A 20,191-nucleotide genomic window follows, 5' to 3' on the forward strand; every position below is an offset into this window, starting at 1 on the left:
ACTCACCAAACCGCTGCATCAGAGGGAGCCCTGCACTTGTGTCTTTGGGATGAGGTGGTCCCATCGAGGAGTGTCTAGTCTGCTCCACAGTTTCTTTCAAAAAACTCTAAATCTTATCTTTTAATCCCAGGTGCTTATTGTCCATGTGCCAAAGCAATTTTGAAGGTTTCATTACCTCATTTGCTTTTGCCACATATTACGCAGAGCGGACTGAGACTCACCTGTAGCGACAAACCCAGATTTAAGTAGGACTCCTGGTACTGTCTCTTAAATTTATCTTCCTTTTTCTTGGAGGTCGTAGTCTCCTCTTCTGGCTCCTCAGTTGGCCTTTTCTCCTTTGTTAAAAATCTCTCCACAGACTTTTGTTTTGGCTCATTTTCACTCTGTTGTGGCTCTACTTTTGGGCGACGTGTCTGATGTGTTGTGAAACGTCATCGCGGAGACAAGAGCAGATCTATCACAGATATAATAAACTTGTTACTACATCAAATAGATTTCTGTGATGATTTCCTATCAAGATTTTCATTATACATCTACAGACAAGCTTTTTAGCGTCATGAGGGACGGGCGAAAGTTACATCCTCCTGATCCTCCTGCTCCTGCGCACAGTGTTTGAAAATCAGGGCTGTGTCTTTACGCAGGACTGTGAGCTGGGTCTGTGAGGTGTGAGCAGTGTTCAAACGGCTCATTTAAGTTGGGCAGGTACTTCGATCGACACATCAAAGGGTGCATTTGTTGGATTGGGCCAACGTCTGGAGACGCTGCACTCCGCTAATCATATGAGTCGGGTGCGTGTTTTGACCTCCGCTGAACCCCTGAGACTGACTCACCGAACCCCTAGGGTTCGATCGAACCCAGGTTAAGAACCACTGATCTAGACTGAAGACAAAATTTTGGTGATTTTGGTTACAGTTTTAAAATAGCAGTTAAGCTTAGCTGGGGCATCCTTGTGTTTGTCCCTGGCATCGCTTAATTGTGGCTTCAGGAAGGGTGACTGGCTTAAAAAGATGTATCAGCAGTATCCACAGTAAAAGTGAGAACAAAGTATGAAAAATACTTATTTTATTCATGTGTTTTTGTTTTGTTTAGGCTCCAGGATCAGTTCATTCACTCAGGCTGATCTTGCGTCTCGAAGCATCCAGTACGTCCACACCAGTGAAGAGGAGAAGCACGCAGACCAGTTCTCCTTCACTGTGTCCGACGGCAACAACGAGGTGAGGAGGTTGTGAATTCGATGTATGTACCCCTTTTTAAGAGATTAAAGAAGGGGTATTTTTCTTCAACGGAATATTAACAGCTAAAACACAACATATTTGTCTTCAGGCATTTTTTGATGAGGGATCAACATTATAACATGGTAGAAAGATCAAAAAGTTGATTTTGCATTATAAATCTAAGAATCTCTTGAATATCTGTAGTAATTATTCATTTTGTATTGTTTTACATGTGAACATTTTTATTCACATGCCAACCACAAAATATGTGGCTGGTTGATTTTTATGCAGAAATTGGTAAAGTAGATATATAACTACAAAACATGTAAATTGATTAAAATTACACAGTGATTATTTCCCCTTAAAACTATGATTTAGGTTTCAGGTTTCATTATTTTTTGTCTGCTCATGGAGAGTTTTGGCTCAGTAGCATTAACATACAGGCATGACATACCAAAGACAAAAGGAAATGGACGATATACAATCCCTCAGGCTTCAATCATCTGCACATCAGTTTATGTTGTTAGTCAAATTTATGGACTGGGACACGAACGAGTTTTATACCTGTTATTTTTACATACAGGAACCTTGTATCTGCTCCCAGACTGCAAGCGCTCAAACCGTGTTGGGGACATGAGAGGGGTCTCTGATGATCTTCAGAGCCTGTCTCACAGCAAAGATGTTCAAAGATGCTCTGTGGTCCAGTCAGATTAAACGCATCCTTGATGTTACCAGCCAGTTTTACCCATCTAAGGATCTGATAGTTATAATTCATAGTCAGGTTTCCAAACCAGCTGACCAACTTATTGACTATTGGTTCAAATGTAATGCTTTGTGAAGTTGATTTTGTAAGAATAGTCTGAACTATGATCCAAACCACAAGTATTCTCACTGTTCCTTTTCACGCTGTACACACAAGTCCACGTCACGCTGCATACAGAAACACTGGAACCACACAGGCTAAGGGAGGGGACGAGGAGCCGCACAGATAAGTTGTTGAAAGGATTCATAAATGGATATGTATAAGGATACATTCAAAAGTAAAGTTTTGTTGTGATATGGGGTCTGATCAAAATGTATATCTTGCTTTTAAAAACGAAACCTCTTTTAAGAAATATTTGAAACCAATCTGGTATTAAGTATTTAGATTTTCCCTGTTACATAAGTGTCCCTGTACCGTCTTGGTCCAGACATGAGCCGTGGGACGGTGCAGACGTGAGAGATGTGATAATCAGTAAGCCCCGCCCCCTTGTCACTTACCCTGAATTTTAATGAACTGTTCCACCCGGGAGCAGGATCTGTCATTGAAAACACTTTTCACTAGAATATCTGGATTGACAGATGGAAATTAGAGTTTTGGCTATAATCTGTAAAGCGCTGTTAGTGCCTCGAAGGTGGAAAAGCACTACATAAAAATGTGACCGTTTAGCATCTGGCATATTTACACTGTAACTGTTACAGATGTTCATTAATATGCACTTGTCTCTATCAAATATATAAGTAGTAGCAGTAGTAGTAGGAAACATCATAAAGTGCGAATTGACAATATTTGTTGCACTTAAAAACAGGTTACTTTTTAATGTACGGATGGGTGTTGCTTTACTGCGTGTAGTAATAGTGGTGGTAGTAGCGGTGATGGTCCAGAACTGAACCAGAATAAAACCTGGATTAAACCAGTACCAGAACAGGACAAGTCTAAAGATAAAATAGATTATGCACCTCCACAGATATTTATCTGATACTTTAGGCAATGGATGTGTGGATTTTAAAAGTGCAGACGTGGGCTGGAGGAGGAAGTGCTTTAGGCCAAAACAAAACTGGTATATGTTAAAAGCACGAGGGATTTTCTGTTTGGGTTTCTAATGTGTCTTAAATTAACCAGTGTGGACACATTCTGAGGTTGATATTTTAATTAAGCAACACAACAAGACAACTGCCGTCAAAAGGACAATCAGGGTTGACATTCTCAACTTTGGGCTAATTATAACAGTTTTTTAATGCAAAGCGGACAGTATATGCCGTAGCCTGTATATATGACTGGACATGGCTAACCTGATAACTGCCACATTCCAAACAGGAGGGGAGTTTTCTATTTCTAGCTGTTGCTCCTCTCTCAGTAACTGCTGCTGTCCGGCTTCTCATTTTGGTCTTGAAGTATTTGTATTAATCTGTGCTACATGATTCTGTGTTTAAAGATGCGAACATTAATAACAGTCCAATGAGGCGCCTTCCTTCCTCGAGGTCGCTCTTATTAGCATTAGCAACAGGAGTGATTGACAGCATTGCTAAGCACCCGCCCCCAGCTATTTGGTTGCTATGATACTCGCAGTCAGAATTCCAAATATGTAACTTGGCTCCAAATTTGCCCCTATAACCTGGATGAGCTTAATTTTACAGGAGCCGAACGCTAGATTTGACGTCACACTCACTTAGTCAACTTCTTTATATAGTCTGTGGCACATGCATGAGTCATTTTTTTTTCCATATTCAAAAGATTAGCAACACTCCTAATGTTTCATCATTCTGAAAGACATGCATAGATGGAGAGATGAATGCTTTGAGAAACAACTTGTCCATTGTTCTAAATATACATACATACAGTAATCATTCACCTTTGTTTCCAGGTGGCCCAGACATTCTACATCACCATCAAGCCAGTGGACGACTCGCTGCCCCTGCTGACCGTCCCAGGGATGAGAGTCCAGGAGGGAGTGAGGAAGACCATCACAGAGTTTGAGCTGAAGGCAACAGATGCAGACACAGAGGTAAACCAGGATTAAAGCAGGACTGAAGCAGGACTAGAGCAGGACTGAACCAGGACTAAAGGAGGACTGAAGCAGTACTGAACCAAATGAAAGCAGGACTGAACCTGGACTAAAGCAGGACCAAACCAGGTCTAAAGCAGGAGGAAATCGGGACTGAAGCAGGACTGAAGCAGGACTGAAGCAGGACTGAAGCAGGACTGAAGCAGGACTGAAGCAGGACTGAAGCAGGACTAAAGCAGGACTAAAGCAGGACTGAACTAGGACTACACAGAAACTAAAGCAGGACTGAACCAAACAAAAGCAGGAATAAACCAGGACTGAACCAGGACTAAAGCGGGACTGAAGCGGGACTGAAGCAGGACTGAACCAGGACTGAAGCAGGACTAAAGCAGGACTGAACTAGGACTACACAAAAACTAAAGCAGGACTGAACCAAACAAAAGCAGGAAGAAACCAGGACTGAACCAGGACTAAAGCGGGACTGAACTAGGACTAAAGAAGGACTGAAGGTGGACTAAAGCAGGACTGAACCAGGACTGGACCAGGACTAAAGCAGGACCGAACTAGGACTAAAGAAGGACTGAAGGTGGACTAAAGCAGGACTGAAGCAGGAGCAAACCAGGACTGAACCAGGAGGAATCCAGGACTGAACAAGGACTGAACCAAGACCCAGGAATAAAGCAGGACTGAAGCAGGACTAAACCAAAAAAACTACAAACAAAAAACAGTACATAACTGTAGCAATGAATACTATAAAAGTGTACCTCTCTAAAAATCCTTACATACTGAACATGTCATTTATTTTTTATGTAACCCTGGCAGAAACTAATTTATATGAATAGTTATCAAAATGCCTTCATTTTGTTGTTGTTTTTTTGTTTCCTCCGACTTCAATTTGTGTTTTTAAAAGAAGCCCGATTGAACCGCCTCTCGTGGCCCCATTCATCTGTGTCTCGGCTCTGACTTCTCTTATAGCAATTTCCTTCTGTGCTTCAAATAACACAGTGTACCTCACCACTCTGTGCACAATAAAAGAAACCCAGTGCGAACCATATTAGAGCAATCTTTTCACCAGTGATGGAGGATCAGGTTGAACTAGAACTGAACTTTAAAATGAAAATGTATTTGGTAAAAAGAAAATGGTAGATTTACTTTCGAGTGAGGGGAAATTGATTGGGTAAGACTTTGGGTAAGTTTTTTGTTACTGAGGCTCTAAATGTATAAATATCTTTAAATTTGTTATTCCAACAGAGCAGTTGTGCAAAACATCGAAACATTTTAATCAAGAGTGGATAGTACTTTACAGAATACTTACAGAATTATAGCAGCATAATTTGACTCCTATATTTTAACAAGAGGGAATCATTTCATAGTAAACAGTACTATTATTAGAGTAAAAGGTTTGGTTCCTCTTCCCACTGTGAGTAAATCTTTCAACTGTGAGTAAATCTTTTCAATATATTTGAGCAAAATTCTTGTCCCAGTCCTAGCAGCTTTTGAGGTCAAAATATGTCCACTGTGTACTGTCTCTGTTATTATAAAGCATTTGATTGTTCAATGATCAGGAAGTGTGTGTTAGCATGCTAGTTGTTAGTTAGGATGCTCAGAAGGTGAGTTGAGAATAAGTTTGGACCACTGCAAAGCATTTAAAATAAACTATGCTTTTAAGACAGTTCAAATTCTGGTACAGTGCCTTTAGCCGTACTAGCAGTCGTACATATATATCTTAATGCAAACCTTTGAATGCCTGTTGTATTGTTCCTCTGTCTCGGTCCAGGCTGAGTCCCTTGTATTCACCGTGGTTCAGCCCCCTCGGCACGGATCCATCGAGCGCACACACAATGGCCAGAGCTACCGTCAGACCAGCTCCTTCACCATGGAAGACATCTACCAAAATCGCATCAGCTACAACCACGATGGCTCCAATTCCCTCAAAGACCGCTTCAGTTTCAGCCTGTCCGACTCCACCAACCTGCTCTTCATGGTGAAGGACGATGGCAAGGAGGTACAGGCAATTTGGTGTTTTGGTGCTCGAGACGATTATTCAATCAAAAAGCAGAGTCTCTTACTCGGGTTTCCAGTTTCAATGCTGAAATCCAGTTGATTTAAACCTAAAAGGACTCTCTCTGAACTGAATAGTCAGAATGTTTTTTGACAGTTCAGATTTCACTAAAAAGCAATTTCCAAAAAAAAGCCATAAATACAGTGAATTTGTCAAGAGAATCAAATAGTATAAAAATATCACACACTTACATTCGCTGCAGTCCTAACCTTCGTTTTAAAATTTTGGTGAAAAAGATGCCTCGATGCATAAGTCTATATGTGAATACTTTTAATAGCTGATGACATAGATCTCATTCATCGGTACACCTGCCTTTCACATCCTTTTGACAAACGGCAAGCAAATTTTATGTCAGGTCTTCTGACTCCAAAGTGACATTTGAAAACCTCAGCAGTGCAGACATAAAAGCCAATAGTTGAAAGTGAAAGCATCAAAAACCTGACAGAAAATGTAATATAAAATGGTGAATGTCAGACAGCTGTGCGTTATTGCTTTTATTGATTTTTATGTTTTAAAATAGGATCTTGTCGACTGAACTTAAACGCAGGAGATGTCTCTGTCAAATGCCAAATCTGACATTTTTATCAGTAGATATAGTGGCAGGTTCTATATGACTAGACCTTATTAAATAACAGCAGACTGCTGTGGAAATCTGTCTGGCACATCAGTTTTCCACATTTTAATCTCCATCTTATTCTCATAAAGTATTTAAAGAATTTTATTAAAAACTGCATCTAAGTCTACTAAGCCTGTTGGAATGTTTGATTGCCAGCCCTCTGAATTAGAAAGAATTGTACATCAATACATCTATTTTGATAAATGTGGGCATTTATTAGTTATGTAATATAATACATTTTACCTATTTTTTATGTATTTGAGCAAAATTTGTCTTTCCCCAGTACAGACATATTGTATAAGCAGTGCAGTGCAAAGGTTCAACTTGGAATTGAATCACCAACCAAACAGATGTACACAGATTAAACATTATGGCTGTGGTTTTGTTTCAGATTGTGACTGCAGCTCCTCAGAAGTTTAAGATTGACATTCTCCCTGTGGACGACGGCACTCCTCGCATCGTCACCAACCTGGGCCTGCAGTTTCTCGAGTACATGGACAACAAGGTACATTTTGTCCACAGAACAGATGGCAAGGCAATGGTGAAATAGGAGGCAAGTGTTAAATTGTTGCACTAACTAATCATCAAAGAGGTGGAATTATGCAAAATTGACTTTTTGCCGCTTTCTACCATGTTATAACATTGTTCCCTCACCAAAAACCTACCTTAAGAGGTTTTAGATGTCATCCATGCATGCTTGAGTAATCTTGCGCCCTCCCCGGGCACAAGTCGCATCATCCTTTTGGTTAGCTGAATGTTTCTGTCCAATGTTCAGCCCACAAGCCTACGGCACCCATGCTCCTGCACGGCAATTCTACATAAAGATGCAAAAGCATGTTACATAACAATACACTACTTCACAAACCTGATGCGATGTGCAGTAGTTTCATTAGCAGGATGCATGTTGATTTTAATGTGATAGCACTCTGAAGGGGAAGTGGCTTAGCACAGAGAGCAAAGGGGGAAAAAAAAGAAAATTATACTTATTAAACATGGTAATACGCTGTTTTGGCCAATATAGCATTTTCAAAACAATAAAAGGTAATCTAAATATGTAATGTGTTAGCAGTTAATACCCCCCACCCCAAGTCCTGATTTCAGTCTGGTCTAACTCAGAAAAACATATCTTTTCTTAGGTAGTACATGGTGTGAAAAGTTTGGGAACCGCTGTGACATAACACATTTTTAGCTATGCAACTCTGCCTTCTACTGGTTAAAAAATGAAAGCATACTAGAGTTCTACCAAAGTAATAGCTGCTATAAGCTCCATTAACACTAGTTTTTTTCTAAAGTAATTTATTTATACTGGTGACAGATTAGCTATACAGATTTTCCCAAACATTATTTTCTTTTAAGCCCATGTCTAATCACTTTATTTTTTGTTTGCTAGGCGACTAACCTGATCAGCCATAAGGAACTACTTACCATGGACCCGGACACAGAGGACGATCAGCTGGTCTATGAAATCACCTCAGAGCCCAAACATGGCTTTCTGGAGAGCAAACTCAAACCTGGCAGCCCCATCACCACATTCACACAAGGTACACGCAACACAAAACATGCACAGTAGAGTAATCCCTCAGCTCTTGACCGAGCGCCTGGCTCCAGATCTGGGTCAGTCCTGGATCAGTCTCAGTTGCTGCCAGTCTTACATGTTTTAAAATGTGAATTGTATATTGAATCTGCATTTAATTTGATGTAACTTGGTACGGGGTCCACCACTTGCTTGTCTCCATGGAGATGTGATTGCTTTGCCTGGAATGTTCCACAGTATGGCATTAACCGTATCCATCTTGCATTTATTGAATTACAGGTGTTTTTATTGCTCAAACATACCTTACATGCAATGTTACTGTGACATTGGTCTTCTTTTCTACTGTGTCCATAGATGCTATGCTACACTTTCTATCATTCTCAGCATTAACATCTCCATGGAGACAAGCAGGTGATGGACCGTCCACCACAAAAGCTAAATAGTGCACATTTAAATGTGCACTGCATAACTCATGGTGACAAATAGCATTAGAATAAAATCAAATTTGAACAAAAAACTAAAAATGTGTCTCATTTGTATTAATGGCCATTTCTTCCCCTGGTCTCAGCGGACATAAATCTGGGTCTGATCCGGTACGTGCTGCACCCGGAGAGTCTACAGGAGACCATGGACCTGTTTAAGTTCTCTGTGAGGGACAGTAAGCCCAACACAGTCACCGACAACGTCTTCCACATCCAGTGGTCCCTGCTCAGCTTCCAACACACCAGGTCTGATTATAAATATACATTTGAGCTTTTTAGAGTTACTTGCAGTTATATGAATATTCTTGATGTTTAGAAAACACATTTTATTGTTATATCAAAAGAAAGATATGCAGAGTATGACGACTTCAGCTATTGGGTCCACAAACTTTCTATACCAGTCACATAATGCACAACATCGTCCAAGATATAAGAGAATTTTTAACAGTAGTGAATTACACCTGCAGGAATACAAGAGCATTTTATCTCATTAAAAAATAATGTTATTCTTCTGATCAGTTATAACGTGAGTGAGAAGGCAGGCACGGTGTCGGTGACAGTGAAGCGCACAGGGAATCTCAACCAGTACGCTGTGGTCCTGTGTCGCACTGAGCAAGACTCCGCCTCCTCCTCCTCCAGCAACAAACCAGGAAGCCAGGACTATGTGGAGTATGCTGGACAGGTACTGACACTTAAAATAGTGCTGGTATTGTGGTTGGTATAGTGCTGAGAGTTGTAGTCTGGGGTGTTTTAAATGTTTTAAATGTCTTAATGTCTGGCACTAGCTATCTTAGTTATATTGTGTTGTAGTGTCCCATGTCTGTCTGTATTGGAGGGTGTGTTGTTTTTAATCTCGCTGTGCATGTGTATGGTATTGTACATGTGTATAGTGACAATAAATGCATTCTATTCTATTCTATAATCACAATCAAACCTTATATAGGCTTTTCCATAACAACATGAAAGAAAAAAAAAACATGACAATATATTTATTGACAGAGATGGTTACTTTTGTTTAAAACTACTTTTAAGGCTGTGTTCACATTTTTACACACTTTCACACAAAATTAACATCAAAATTGTTACTAAACTGTGATGACATTTGACATGAAATCTGGAACCAAACACAATATATTGTACTACAGTACTACTGGAAGTATATAAGGGTGCATTCACACTTTATATTGAGAACCTTTTAGTCCCGATTATGTAGCACTGGTTTGGTCCTGTTCTAGTCCTTGTTTAGTCCTGGATTAGTTTCCCCTTTGTGGCAATATTAAAATCCTAAATAAATAAACAGGACCTATTTTTAAAGCCAGATTTTTGCTTTATTAAATGTTTTGTCTTTCTGATAAAATTTACACTACATTATAAATCAGGTGTTACATCTAAACTTGATTTTTCTTGGGCTATTTGTGTTGTTGATTTTACAGTACAGAACAGTACTCTTACTCAAGTATAATTCTTGGCTGCTCTACTCATCTCTAAATCTACAATTATTTTTATTCCAAATGTTTCTGTCTATAACGTTACTTACAAACTGCCCTGTCTCCTAACTGCTTCAGTTTCTGTGAAATTTAATGTGTTGAATTTATGGTTGATATTAATTATATTTGTGAAATGGGGCTGGTGCAATACCTTGGACACTTTATGGTTGTTCAGTGCACAGAATGGACATAATAATGGACACTTATTTGTCTTCTTCTTTTTGATGAGCTCTGGTTGTTGTCTGTCTGTAGTGTGAGTGTAACTGTGTTTTAAGCTGTGGGCAGTGAGCCCAAAACACACATTTCTACTTGAGGATAATAAAGTTTATCTTAATCTCAATCTTCTCTCAACTCTTAAGTCTCTCAAACTTTACACACCATGGCTTACCATACCACCAGATTTAAACTAGGTCTAAGCATATACCAGATCTAAACTCGGACTAAACTCCTGGTCTAAAATAATACCGTACCACACCAAAACCTCTGTCCTCTCCCCTATCTTCTCCAGGTACAGTTTGATGAGCGCGAGGACACTAAAGTCTGCACTATCATCATAAACGACGACCAGGTGTTTGAGGGCGTGGAGAGGTTCCGTGTGGAGCTGAGCATGCCGGTGTACGCTCTGCTCGGATCTAACACTAAAGCTATGGTCAACATCAATGACACAGAGGACGAGCCCAGACTGCAGTTTGACCAGAAGACCTACCATGTGAACGAAAGCGCTGGATTTGTGCACGCGCCTGTCGAGAGGAAGGGTCAGTTTGGGAACGCTGTGGTTAAGGGACCAAGTATTAATCTTTAACTAACCTATTTTTATGATAATTAATGGTTCTTCTGCTAGTATTTATAACACTTATTAAAAGTTATTATTCATAGTTTGTAATGAACAAAAGCATCTTCTGACAATAATGTGTAATGAAGTATGGAAGTATAGTTAATGCCAATTAACCCCTTAGTATACAATAAGAGAAAAAGGCTTTGCTAGCTAGTTTATCACAATACTTATTTATGTAAGAAAAAATATCATATCATATTATATTATACAAGTTTGTGCATTGGAATAATCCTCCTGGTTCCTCTCTCTCACCTCTAGGTGACACCTCCAGCACAGTGTCTGCTCTTTGTTACACTGTCCCGAAGTCAGCTCAGGGCTCTAGTCTGACCGGCCTGGAGTCGGGCTCAGACTTTAAGACTCGGGGAATGACCGGAGCAAATCGCGTGGTGTTTGGACCGGGCATCTCCATGACAACCTGTGATGTGAAACTGATCGACGACAGCGAGTACGAGCTGTCAGAGGAGTTTGAGCTGGTACTTTCTGACACCTCAGATAATGCCCGGCTCGGAGATGTGCCAGTGGCCAAAGTGGTGATCGACGGGCCCAATGATGCTTCCACTGTCTCCCTCGGCAACGCAACATTCACCTTCAATGAGGATGCAGGTATGAGTTTCCCGCAAGTTTATACGTAAACTATGTTTTAACAAGCAAACCATGTTTTAATAATTTTATGTATAATTATATTTAGTTGTATAAATGTCACTGACTCTAGTTTAGTGCATGTTGTTGAAGACTGTCAGAGAAAAATGTAACTACTGAGGCCACCATAGTCCTCTATTAATGTGAAGCACTGTTGTATTGTCTCCATGTTTTCCAGGCACCATAGAGATCCCAGTGGTGCGTCAGGGCAGTGACTTGTCCTCTCACACCACCGTGTGGTGTGCCACTCGCCCCACAGACCCTCCCTCTGCCAGCCCCGGGGTCGACTACATCCCCAGCTCCAAGAAGGTCCAGTTCAAACCCGGGACCACTCAGGAGGTCAGATCCCGTATGACACAGCTCTAACTGAGCTTTACAGACTATAGAATCTGCTGATGTTCCTCTCACATGAAGAGGGAGACTGTACCATCATATGCTATTTTCAGGAAATATGTTATATATTAAAAATCATCCTTAAATCATTTGTATTAGTGGCAAAGTTTATTATCCCTCTACATTTTTCAAACGCGTCACAAAATGTACCCCTCTCCAATCTGAGAGCAATCAGTACTGAGTGCTAAACCTGCCCCTCCATCCCTTGCAGACATGCAGCCTGACCATCATGGATGACCTCCAGTCTCCGGTGATAGAAGGCTCTGAGTCCTTTGTGGTGTTCCTGAGCTCTCCACAGGGGGCAGTGCTGCAGGAGCCCTATGAGGCCAGTGTGCTCATCCAGGACACCTTCTTAGACAGTACGTACTGTCACATTCCAATTCATAAAATGACGTTAAATGACAGATATCTGTCCACAATTTCATGAATCAAATGTTGTGTTTTGTTTTCTCCAGTCCCGAGTATGCAGTTTGAGAAGACATCTTTCACAGTGAAAGAGAGGGACTCTGAGCTAAACCTGCCTGTGGTGCGGAGCGGTGACCTGTCCTTTAAATCGTCTGTGCGCTGTTTCACCCGCACCATGTCCGCTGCTGTCATGGAGGACTTTCAGGAGAGACCCAACACCGACAAGTCCCGCATCACCTTTCTTAAAGGAGAGAGGGTACAGTTCTATGCTATTCTCAGACAGACTAATGGGATAAAAGGATGTTTGGATGTAGTGCATGAGTAAAAGCTCTAATGCATTTGCTTTTCTTTTAGGTGAAAAACTGTACGGTCCACATTGTAGACGACTCTGTGTTTGAACCGGACGAGGAGCTGCAGGTGCACCTGGGCTCTCCTCTGGGGGAGCACTGGAGCGGGGCCATGGTGGGGGCCAGTGATGTGGCCACTGTCACCATCTCCAACGATGAGGACGGTAAGGAAATTTATCCAATTAATTATCAGCTGTGGGGACAAGGTACCCCATTTTGTTACTTAAGTAAAAGTACAGATACAGGAGCAAACAAATACTTACGTATCGCATGAAAAAAATTACTTACTAAAGTATCTCTTTAAAATTACTTGGAGAGTAAAAAGGAAAAAACATATTGTGGAGAGACTTTGAGATCTATTATTGTCAAATGTACTGATTTTGATTTTTTAAATGTGCAGATTTTTGTTCAACAAAAACAAATTCATTTCTAGCCGAAACCTCTCTGCCATTTCATAAGGTCTCAAACTGTAAGAAAAAAAAACTTACTTTCCAATCAAACTGAAACATGTAGTATAGTAGAAAGTACAGATATTTCCTCCTCTTTACTGAAGTAAAAGTGAAAAGTACACATCCTTGTATTTTTGTACGTCGTTACTTTCCACCACTGATGACCAGAAATAAAATTGGAATAAATATAAACATGTCTGAAATTTGTGCCTATTGCCCTCAGCCCCCACCATAGAGTTTGAGCAGGCGTCCTACCAGGTGAGAGAGCCCCCTGGTCCAGACGGGATCCAGGTGCTGAACATCAAAGTGGTCCGAAGAGGAGACCTGGACCGGACCTCCAAGATTCGCTGCAGCACCCGGGATGGATCAGCCCAGTCTGGAGTGGACTACAACCCCAACAGCCGTGTGCTCCGGTTCACTCCAGGTTAGACAACTATATAGTTACATTGATGGGGGCAAGAGACAGATTTTCTTATTGATTACATTGCACTTTGCCAAAAACTATCCTAAAGGTAAATGCATAAATGTTGAACCTGACAATTTCTATCTATTTGTATCAATATCTGCTCAAATGAGTATTTAGTTTTGATACTAATTTTAATATTGATTAGTATCTCATTTTCTTTTTACTTTTGACAATCCTTTTTTTTTCCTAGACCCATTATCTTGTAATAGAAAAAAAATATTTTAACAATATTAATTTCAGCTGCCTCCATCTATATTAAATATTATTGACCGAATGTTGTGATGTCATCTGAAACCCAGCCATTTTGTTTATGTCATTCAGGCAGTTTTGAATACATTTCTAAGAACCCTATCTTTATATTTTAGGCATGGACCACATAATTTTTAAGGTGGAGATCTTGTCCAATGAGGACCGGGAGTGGCACGAGTCCCTGTCACTGGTCCTTGGCCCTGACGACCCGGTGGAGGCGGTACTTGGAGACATCACCGTGGCAACAGTAACTATCTTGGACCAAGAAGCAGCGGGCAGTCTCATCCTTCCTGCCCCCCCCATCGTGAGTCAGACTTAGAACAAACTTAGAACAAACTTTGATTTGAACAAACTTAGAACAAAGAACAAACTTTGATTTGACTCTGATTTGCAAGAAAAATGACTATAACACTGAAGACATAGAATATTAATAACATAAATAGATTAGTTTGATTCCCACAGTCTGTACTATTTCTGTGGCCATATCTGCCCATGGTCACTGGTGGCTTTTGATTTTGTATAGGTCATGGTTTACTTTGAAATGTGGCTTTGGTTCTGGCACCCCCAAGATAAGAGGCTTTTTGTTCACCTCCCCCATGGTTTTCAAATTAGGACTGACCAACTTGCGAAAATAGTTGCAATGTTGTATCTGAAAAGCATCTTGACTTTGATATGGCTACAACAATTAATTGTTTTAATAACAATTAATAATAATATTCATATTTTGATCATCATTATTGTTATCTGGACTATACCAACTCTAAAACACACACGAAAAGACCTTTTATAACGAAGACAGTGACATAATTTAATCAAAATGTAAAAAAAAGAACAAACAGATAATAATCAAGCAATAATACGCTTTATTTGTAAATATTCTGTCTCTAGAAGTGTTGTATGTAAACCTTTATTTTGTTGCATTTGTTATTTGTTACTTGAAATCAACTTTCAGATACAAGTACACAGTTTAAACACTTGCAGTTGGGGAAAATGTTCTAAATTCTGTTAAGAGCTGGAAATGCCAGTAAGTGAAAGGGTACAACACTGTTAACTTAACCCATAGCCTTAGATTCAGTTTGGCCTGTTTGTGTATTTATAAGTGGACATAATTGCCCACTAGCTACTGCATTCCAAATAGGAAGTGAGCATGGGTGCATGAGCTCCATCAACTTTGGCTCCAATTCACTTTCTACTGAAAACTGTTGTCCCTCTCTCCATAACTGCTGCTGTCAGGCTCGTCATTTTGGTCTTAAATGACCAAATAAACCAATAAATGATTTGGTCTTTGTATTAACCCTCTCTACATGATCCTAGTGTTTTTATTGGGCTATTTTGTCTGTAAATGAAGATATGAACATTAATATCAAACAAATCAAACCTTTCCTGAGATCACTCTATGTTGCTATCGTGTTGTTTAGTGCTCGCTCTCTGCTAAACCAACAGTGCTTACAGGAAGGGGTGTTACCTCAAATCACCAGCTGCCATAACTGCTAGCCTCGATTAGCTTAATTTGGCTGGACCCATAAGCTAAGGGTGACATCACATTCTTTTAGTCCACTTCTTTAAACAGTCTATGGTTTGTGCTCATTGTATCAAGCCGTGTTTATTTATTAGATTTCCCACATCCATACCTGGGTCAATCGGGGGCACAACATTAGATATTCAAGTAAACCCTTTTCTTGTGTTGTAGGTGGTGTCTTTAGCGGACTACGACCATGTGGCGGAGGTGACTAAAGAGGGCAGTAAAAAGGGCCCATCGCCTGGGTACCCTCTGGTGTGTGTGACCCCTTGTGACCCCCACTACCCCAAATACTCTGTGATGAAGGAGCGCTGCGATGAGGCAGGCATAAACCAGAGCAAAGTGCACTTCTCCTGGGAAGTGGCCGCTCCGACCGACAACAACGGAGCCAGGTCTCCTTTTGAGACTGTGACAGACACCACGCCCTACACAAGTATCAATCATATGGTGAGGACAAAAATGCACTTTTGACAACATGTTTAAGGTTTTGTAGAAACTGAAATGTGTGGATATGAAACTTGCAGGGAGGATTCAATTGTTTTGTGATGGCTATTAATGCTAATCTTGCTCTAATTTAGTTGAAGATTCAGATGAGAGAGAGTCCATTTAGGTTTAAACCAACTGGATTTCAGCATTAAAACTGGCATGCTGTCTGATTGGATAACTGTCATTAGAACCAAAACACCAAATTATTAAGTGAATAATTTGGCCATCATGCCCAGTGTTTTTGTCATGAAGAATAAATCAGCATTGCAGCTGATACACTTGAAACCTATATTTGATTTGCACATGTTTACCATATATGTGTGGATACAGTTTGGTCTTATTTATGTATTTAAAATTCAAAGTCTTCCTTTTAAAAATATAATCACATTTAAATATATTGTCATATTTTATTAAACAGGCAAAATATACTGGCTTGAATGTTTAAATCAGATCAACCACACTGACCATAGCAGCTTTGAGCACTTAACATTGTTATTATTGTTTTTATTTTCAAATGTTTTTATTTTCTGCAATGCAATGGGAACAATTTATTGTTTTAAATCTAAAAATGTACATAGTGTCACAAGGTTGGCCATGTACCTAGAACTAAAGCACATCTCCCTCCTCAAAGCCTCTATTCCTTGATTTCTCTGCTTTAAGGTGGCAGCCACAAACAATTGACAATTTCAGTGATATTATGTTGATTTCTCAGGGGTTAAACTGTATCTGAAATATTTGTTAACTTTTATAAAAAATTAATTCCAGTCTACACATATACAACAACTGCTGCTCAAACAAAGACAAAAAACTCTTTTGCTCTTGTCCTAATGAAATATACACTTCACCCCACTGGCAGGTGTTGGACAGTATCTACTTCTCGCGTCGGTTCCATGTGCGCTGTGTGGCTCAGGCTCGGGACAAGGCAGGACACCTGGGGACTCCTCTGAGGAGCAACATCGTCACCATCGGGACAGAAGGCGCCATCTGCCACACGCCCGTCACCACGGGAACGGCACGAGGTTTCCAGGCACAGTCCTTCATCGCCACGCTCAAGTACCTGGACGTCAAGCACAAGGAGCACCCCAACAGGTCAGAGCAGATTGAGGCTTTGGGCATTAAGCCGTGTCTACTCAAATGATCTTAATAAGATAACAGTGTTCACTTATGAGCTTATTCACAGTTGTATGTATGCATGTTTAAAGGTCTTGTCTTACACAAAATCTGTTCTTGTTAGCGTTAAGCCATGTTAGAACATTGCCATCTCCTCAAACGCATAATGGAAGTTGTGTTTTGTTTCATTCACACACGAGTAATCCTTGTTTATTCGTTTTTCTATACCTTCAAAGCTCAAAATGCTTCCACCTTGTGATGTAATGTAGTGGTAATTTTCAAGTTAAGTGCTAACCTTTACCTTAAGTTCAATAGGGATGGGGCAATTTCAGGGATGAAATCATCCAAATATGAAGGTGCATGGAGTTTAAAAACACAGTAGAGCATTTCCTGTATTACCACATTATATCACAAGGTGTTTTCTGTTTGAGAGAAAAACTCAGCCTAAATATGCAGGATTGTGTAGTAAATGTGCATGAATGAACATTATAACATACTGTAGATCAGAAAACAATGCAATATTTGCCCTTTCAAATATATTATATATAATTAAAATACATCCAAGTATCCATCCATTTAAATCAAACCATGCATTCTCCCATTCTTTCATTTAAAAACTAACTACTATCAAAATATCAACTTGTGACTTGTGGGTGAATGCTCTAACACTGGGCCACATAATGGCTTCTCGTAACCTGCTTTCTTGTTTGTAGGATCCACATTTCGGTCCAGATTCCTCACCAGGACGGGATGCTGCCCCTAGTGTCCACTCTGCCCCTTCACAACCTGCACTTCCTCCTGTCTGAGTCAATCTACCGACAGCAGCACGTGTGCTCCAACCTGGTCACACTCAGCGACCTTAAGGGCATATCTGGTAAACACTCGCACCTAGTGACTGTATACTTTTGTACTGTTATGGAAAATGGGTGAGGAAATGGTCACTTTTGTCTATTGTATTGAACTTTTGTACCTTCATAGTAATAGCCAATTTCAATACTAAGGAAAAGACCTGATACTAATTAGCGCAACCGAGTAACAAAGTAAACTGGTGAGGGGCATCGTTCCTGATTAGTTTCTTATTATTTGTCTGAGCTAGTTATGTTAACGAAGTGTAACTGGTAAGGGTTTGTTCTTCATTTTGCATTTTTTTCCAACAAAATAATCACATTTTTGACCCACTGAATGTTGATGAAAAGTCTCACATGGGGGTATAAAAACGATTGGCCCAACAAAAAATTCTTGCACTGCGAGAATGTCTGTTGCTCACTAACTCAACAGACTCAAATTCAGACTCGAAAACTCTTTTCAGACTGGCCTTCAACACTCAGTAATGCGGTGACAGTTTTGCACAATGTTTTATTTCATTGTTTAATGTATGTTTTTATACTGTTGATTTTATTGGAAAGCACTCGAGTGTTGTAAACACCTCGAGTGTATTAAAGGACTATAAATAAAGATTGATTCATAGTCCGTGTTCACATTTAAGTTCTGAAAAATGAGCTGAACTGACTGAGGGCACAATACCACCACTTGCCAGGAAAAGGTAGAGCATCCTCTAGGGAGCTGAGTGTCAATCTGAAGTTTGGAGCAATGACTTTGACTGAAGATGAAGGACTCTCTGGAAATTGATTAAACTGTCAGGTAACTAGGAAACTGACAGGTAACTTTAAAATCCAACGTTCAAATAAATTTTTCTAAATTGTCCACTCGTCTGTGGTCTTAATGTCCATCTTGTGCTCTTGTTAGGTGCACAGTTATATTTGTGTTTTTATGTTATTTTTCACACAAGTTTTTAGTTTAGTCCTTGTGCACCTAGGTGTGCTCCAGCTTTGATTTCAAATGGACCAGATGTACATCTTGTTTGGTTTGGTTTGGTGTTTACATCTCCACAAACAGCATACTAAGCACCAGAGTTTGCTTAAATTGCATCAAATGCACACACCCTTCACCCTATGTAATGTCCTGCTCACTAGCTTCTCCAAACGAGTGTTATGACAGCTGCAGTATATCCAGAACACTGCTGCTCAGGTCCTGACTAGAGGAAGTACGAGCACATAAGTCCTGTGCTCAGGTCTCTGCACTGGCTCCTGTGGCTCAGAGAAGAGACTTTAAAGCAGCTCTGTGTGTGTACAAGTCTTTCCATGAAGACTTTTTCTACTTTGACATTATTTAAATCCAGGCTTCTTTTTAGATGTGCATATGACTGAAAGATTTTTATTCTGCACTCTTCTCTTCTTAATGTTCATTTTATAATTATTATTTGTCATTATTTATGTTTTGATTTGTTGAATTGTGATTTTTATGTCTTCCGTATTTTGCAAAGCACTTTGAATTACTTTGCGTTCAAATTTTACTGTACAAATAAACTTGCCTTGCCTATACTTGACCTTGTGACATTTTCTGACATGATTCGACTCCTCCCTCTTCCCTCAGACTCTGGTTTCCTGGACGACGTCTCCTTCGACAGCATCTCCCTGGGCCCTGGGTATGATCGGCCGTACCAGTTCAATCCCAGCGTTCGCGAACCCAGGACTCTGCAGCTGTACAAGCACCTCAACCTCAAGAGCTGCATCTGGACCTTTGACGCCTACTACGACATGACAGAGCTCATCGACGTGTGCGGGGGATCAGTCACTGCAGACTTCCAGGTATTCAACACATTAGGCTGCTTTTTGAACATTTTGTATTAAACTATAACGTAACAGATCATTCATAGTGACATTTTACAGAAACAAGAAACCAATTTTGCTTCATTTATTTTTGTTGTTGAAAAATGACTATGTGACAGTTTCCTTTAAGACAAATGCTATAGATCAGGGGTGGCGAACAAGTTAGGTACAAAGAGCCGAAATTTTCAACCGTAAGAGTCAAAGAGCCACACGACGCACTGACCTGCCAAGACAGACACACACACACACACACACACACACACACATTACTTCCCATAAAACACTCCTCTCCTTACAAAACAACAGCAAGCATTGTACTTCTGTTGATTTCAAGATAAGTGTCCACCCTCAACACACACATCAAATGCAGCTTAGCCAGAGTTAACACAGCACCTACCCCAGAGGTCAGATACCCCCCCACATACACACACACACACACACACAGGCATCTCTTCCTCTCTCTC

The 20,191-nt window shown here is 40.2% G+C and overlaps 1 protein-coding gene across 1 annotated transcript in view; it reads left to right on the forward strand.

Moving 5' to 3' along the window:
* Positions 1-20,191, forward strand: part of fras1 (Fraser extracellular matrix complex subunit 1) — a 263,378-nt gene that overhangs the window by 236,880 nt on the left and 6,307 nt on the right. The window contains exons 48-66 of the mRNA XM_055224440.1: positions 1,090-1,214; positions 3,839-3,979; positions 5,757-5,984; positions 7,049-7,162; positions 8,048-8,198; positions 8,760-8,919; positions 9,193-9,355; positions 10,669-10,915; positions 11,254-11,598; positions 11,813-11,973; positions 12,239-12,386; positions 12,483-12,688; positions 12,787-12,943; positions 13,452-13,652; positions 14,060-14,247; positions 15,634-15,909; positions 16,805-17,037; positions 17,772-17,932; positions 19,492-19,706. Of these exons, the coding sequence (XP_055080415.1) occupies positions 1,090-1,214; positions 3,839-3,979; positions 5,757-5,984; positions 7,049-7,162; positions 8,048-8,198; positions 8,760-8,919; positions 9,193-9,355; positions 10,669-10,915; positions 11,254-11,598; positions 11,813-11,973; positions 12,239-12,386; positions 12,483-12,688; positions 12,787-12,943; positions 13,452-13,652; positions 14,060-14,247; positions 15,634-15,909; positions 16,805-17,037; positions 17,772-17,932; positions 19,492-19,706 (3,620 nt within the window). The remainder of the gene's footprint in view (positions 1-1,089; positions 1,215-3,838; positions 3,980-5,756; positions 5,985-7,048; positions 7,163-8,047; positions 8,199-8,759; positions 8,920-9,192; positions 9,356-10,668; positions 10,916-11,253; positions 11,599-11,812; positions 11,974-12,238; positions 12,387-12,482; positions 12,689-12,786; positions 12,944-13,451; positions 13,653-14,059; positions 14,248-15,633; positions 15,910-16,804; positions 17,038-17,771; positions 17,933-19,491; positions 19,707-20,191) is intronic.

Source organism: Periophthalmus magnuspinnatus, chromosome 9 (genome assembly GCF_009829125.3).
Source record: "Periophthalmus magnuspinnatus isolate fPerMag1 chromosome 9, fPerMag1.2.pri, whole genome shotgun sequence".
Classification (NCBI taxonomy): Eukaryota; Metazoa; Chordata; class Actinopteri; order Gobiiformes; family Gobiidae; genus Periophthalmus; species Periophthalmus magnuspinnatus.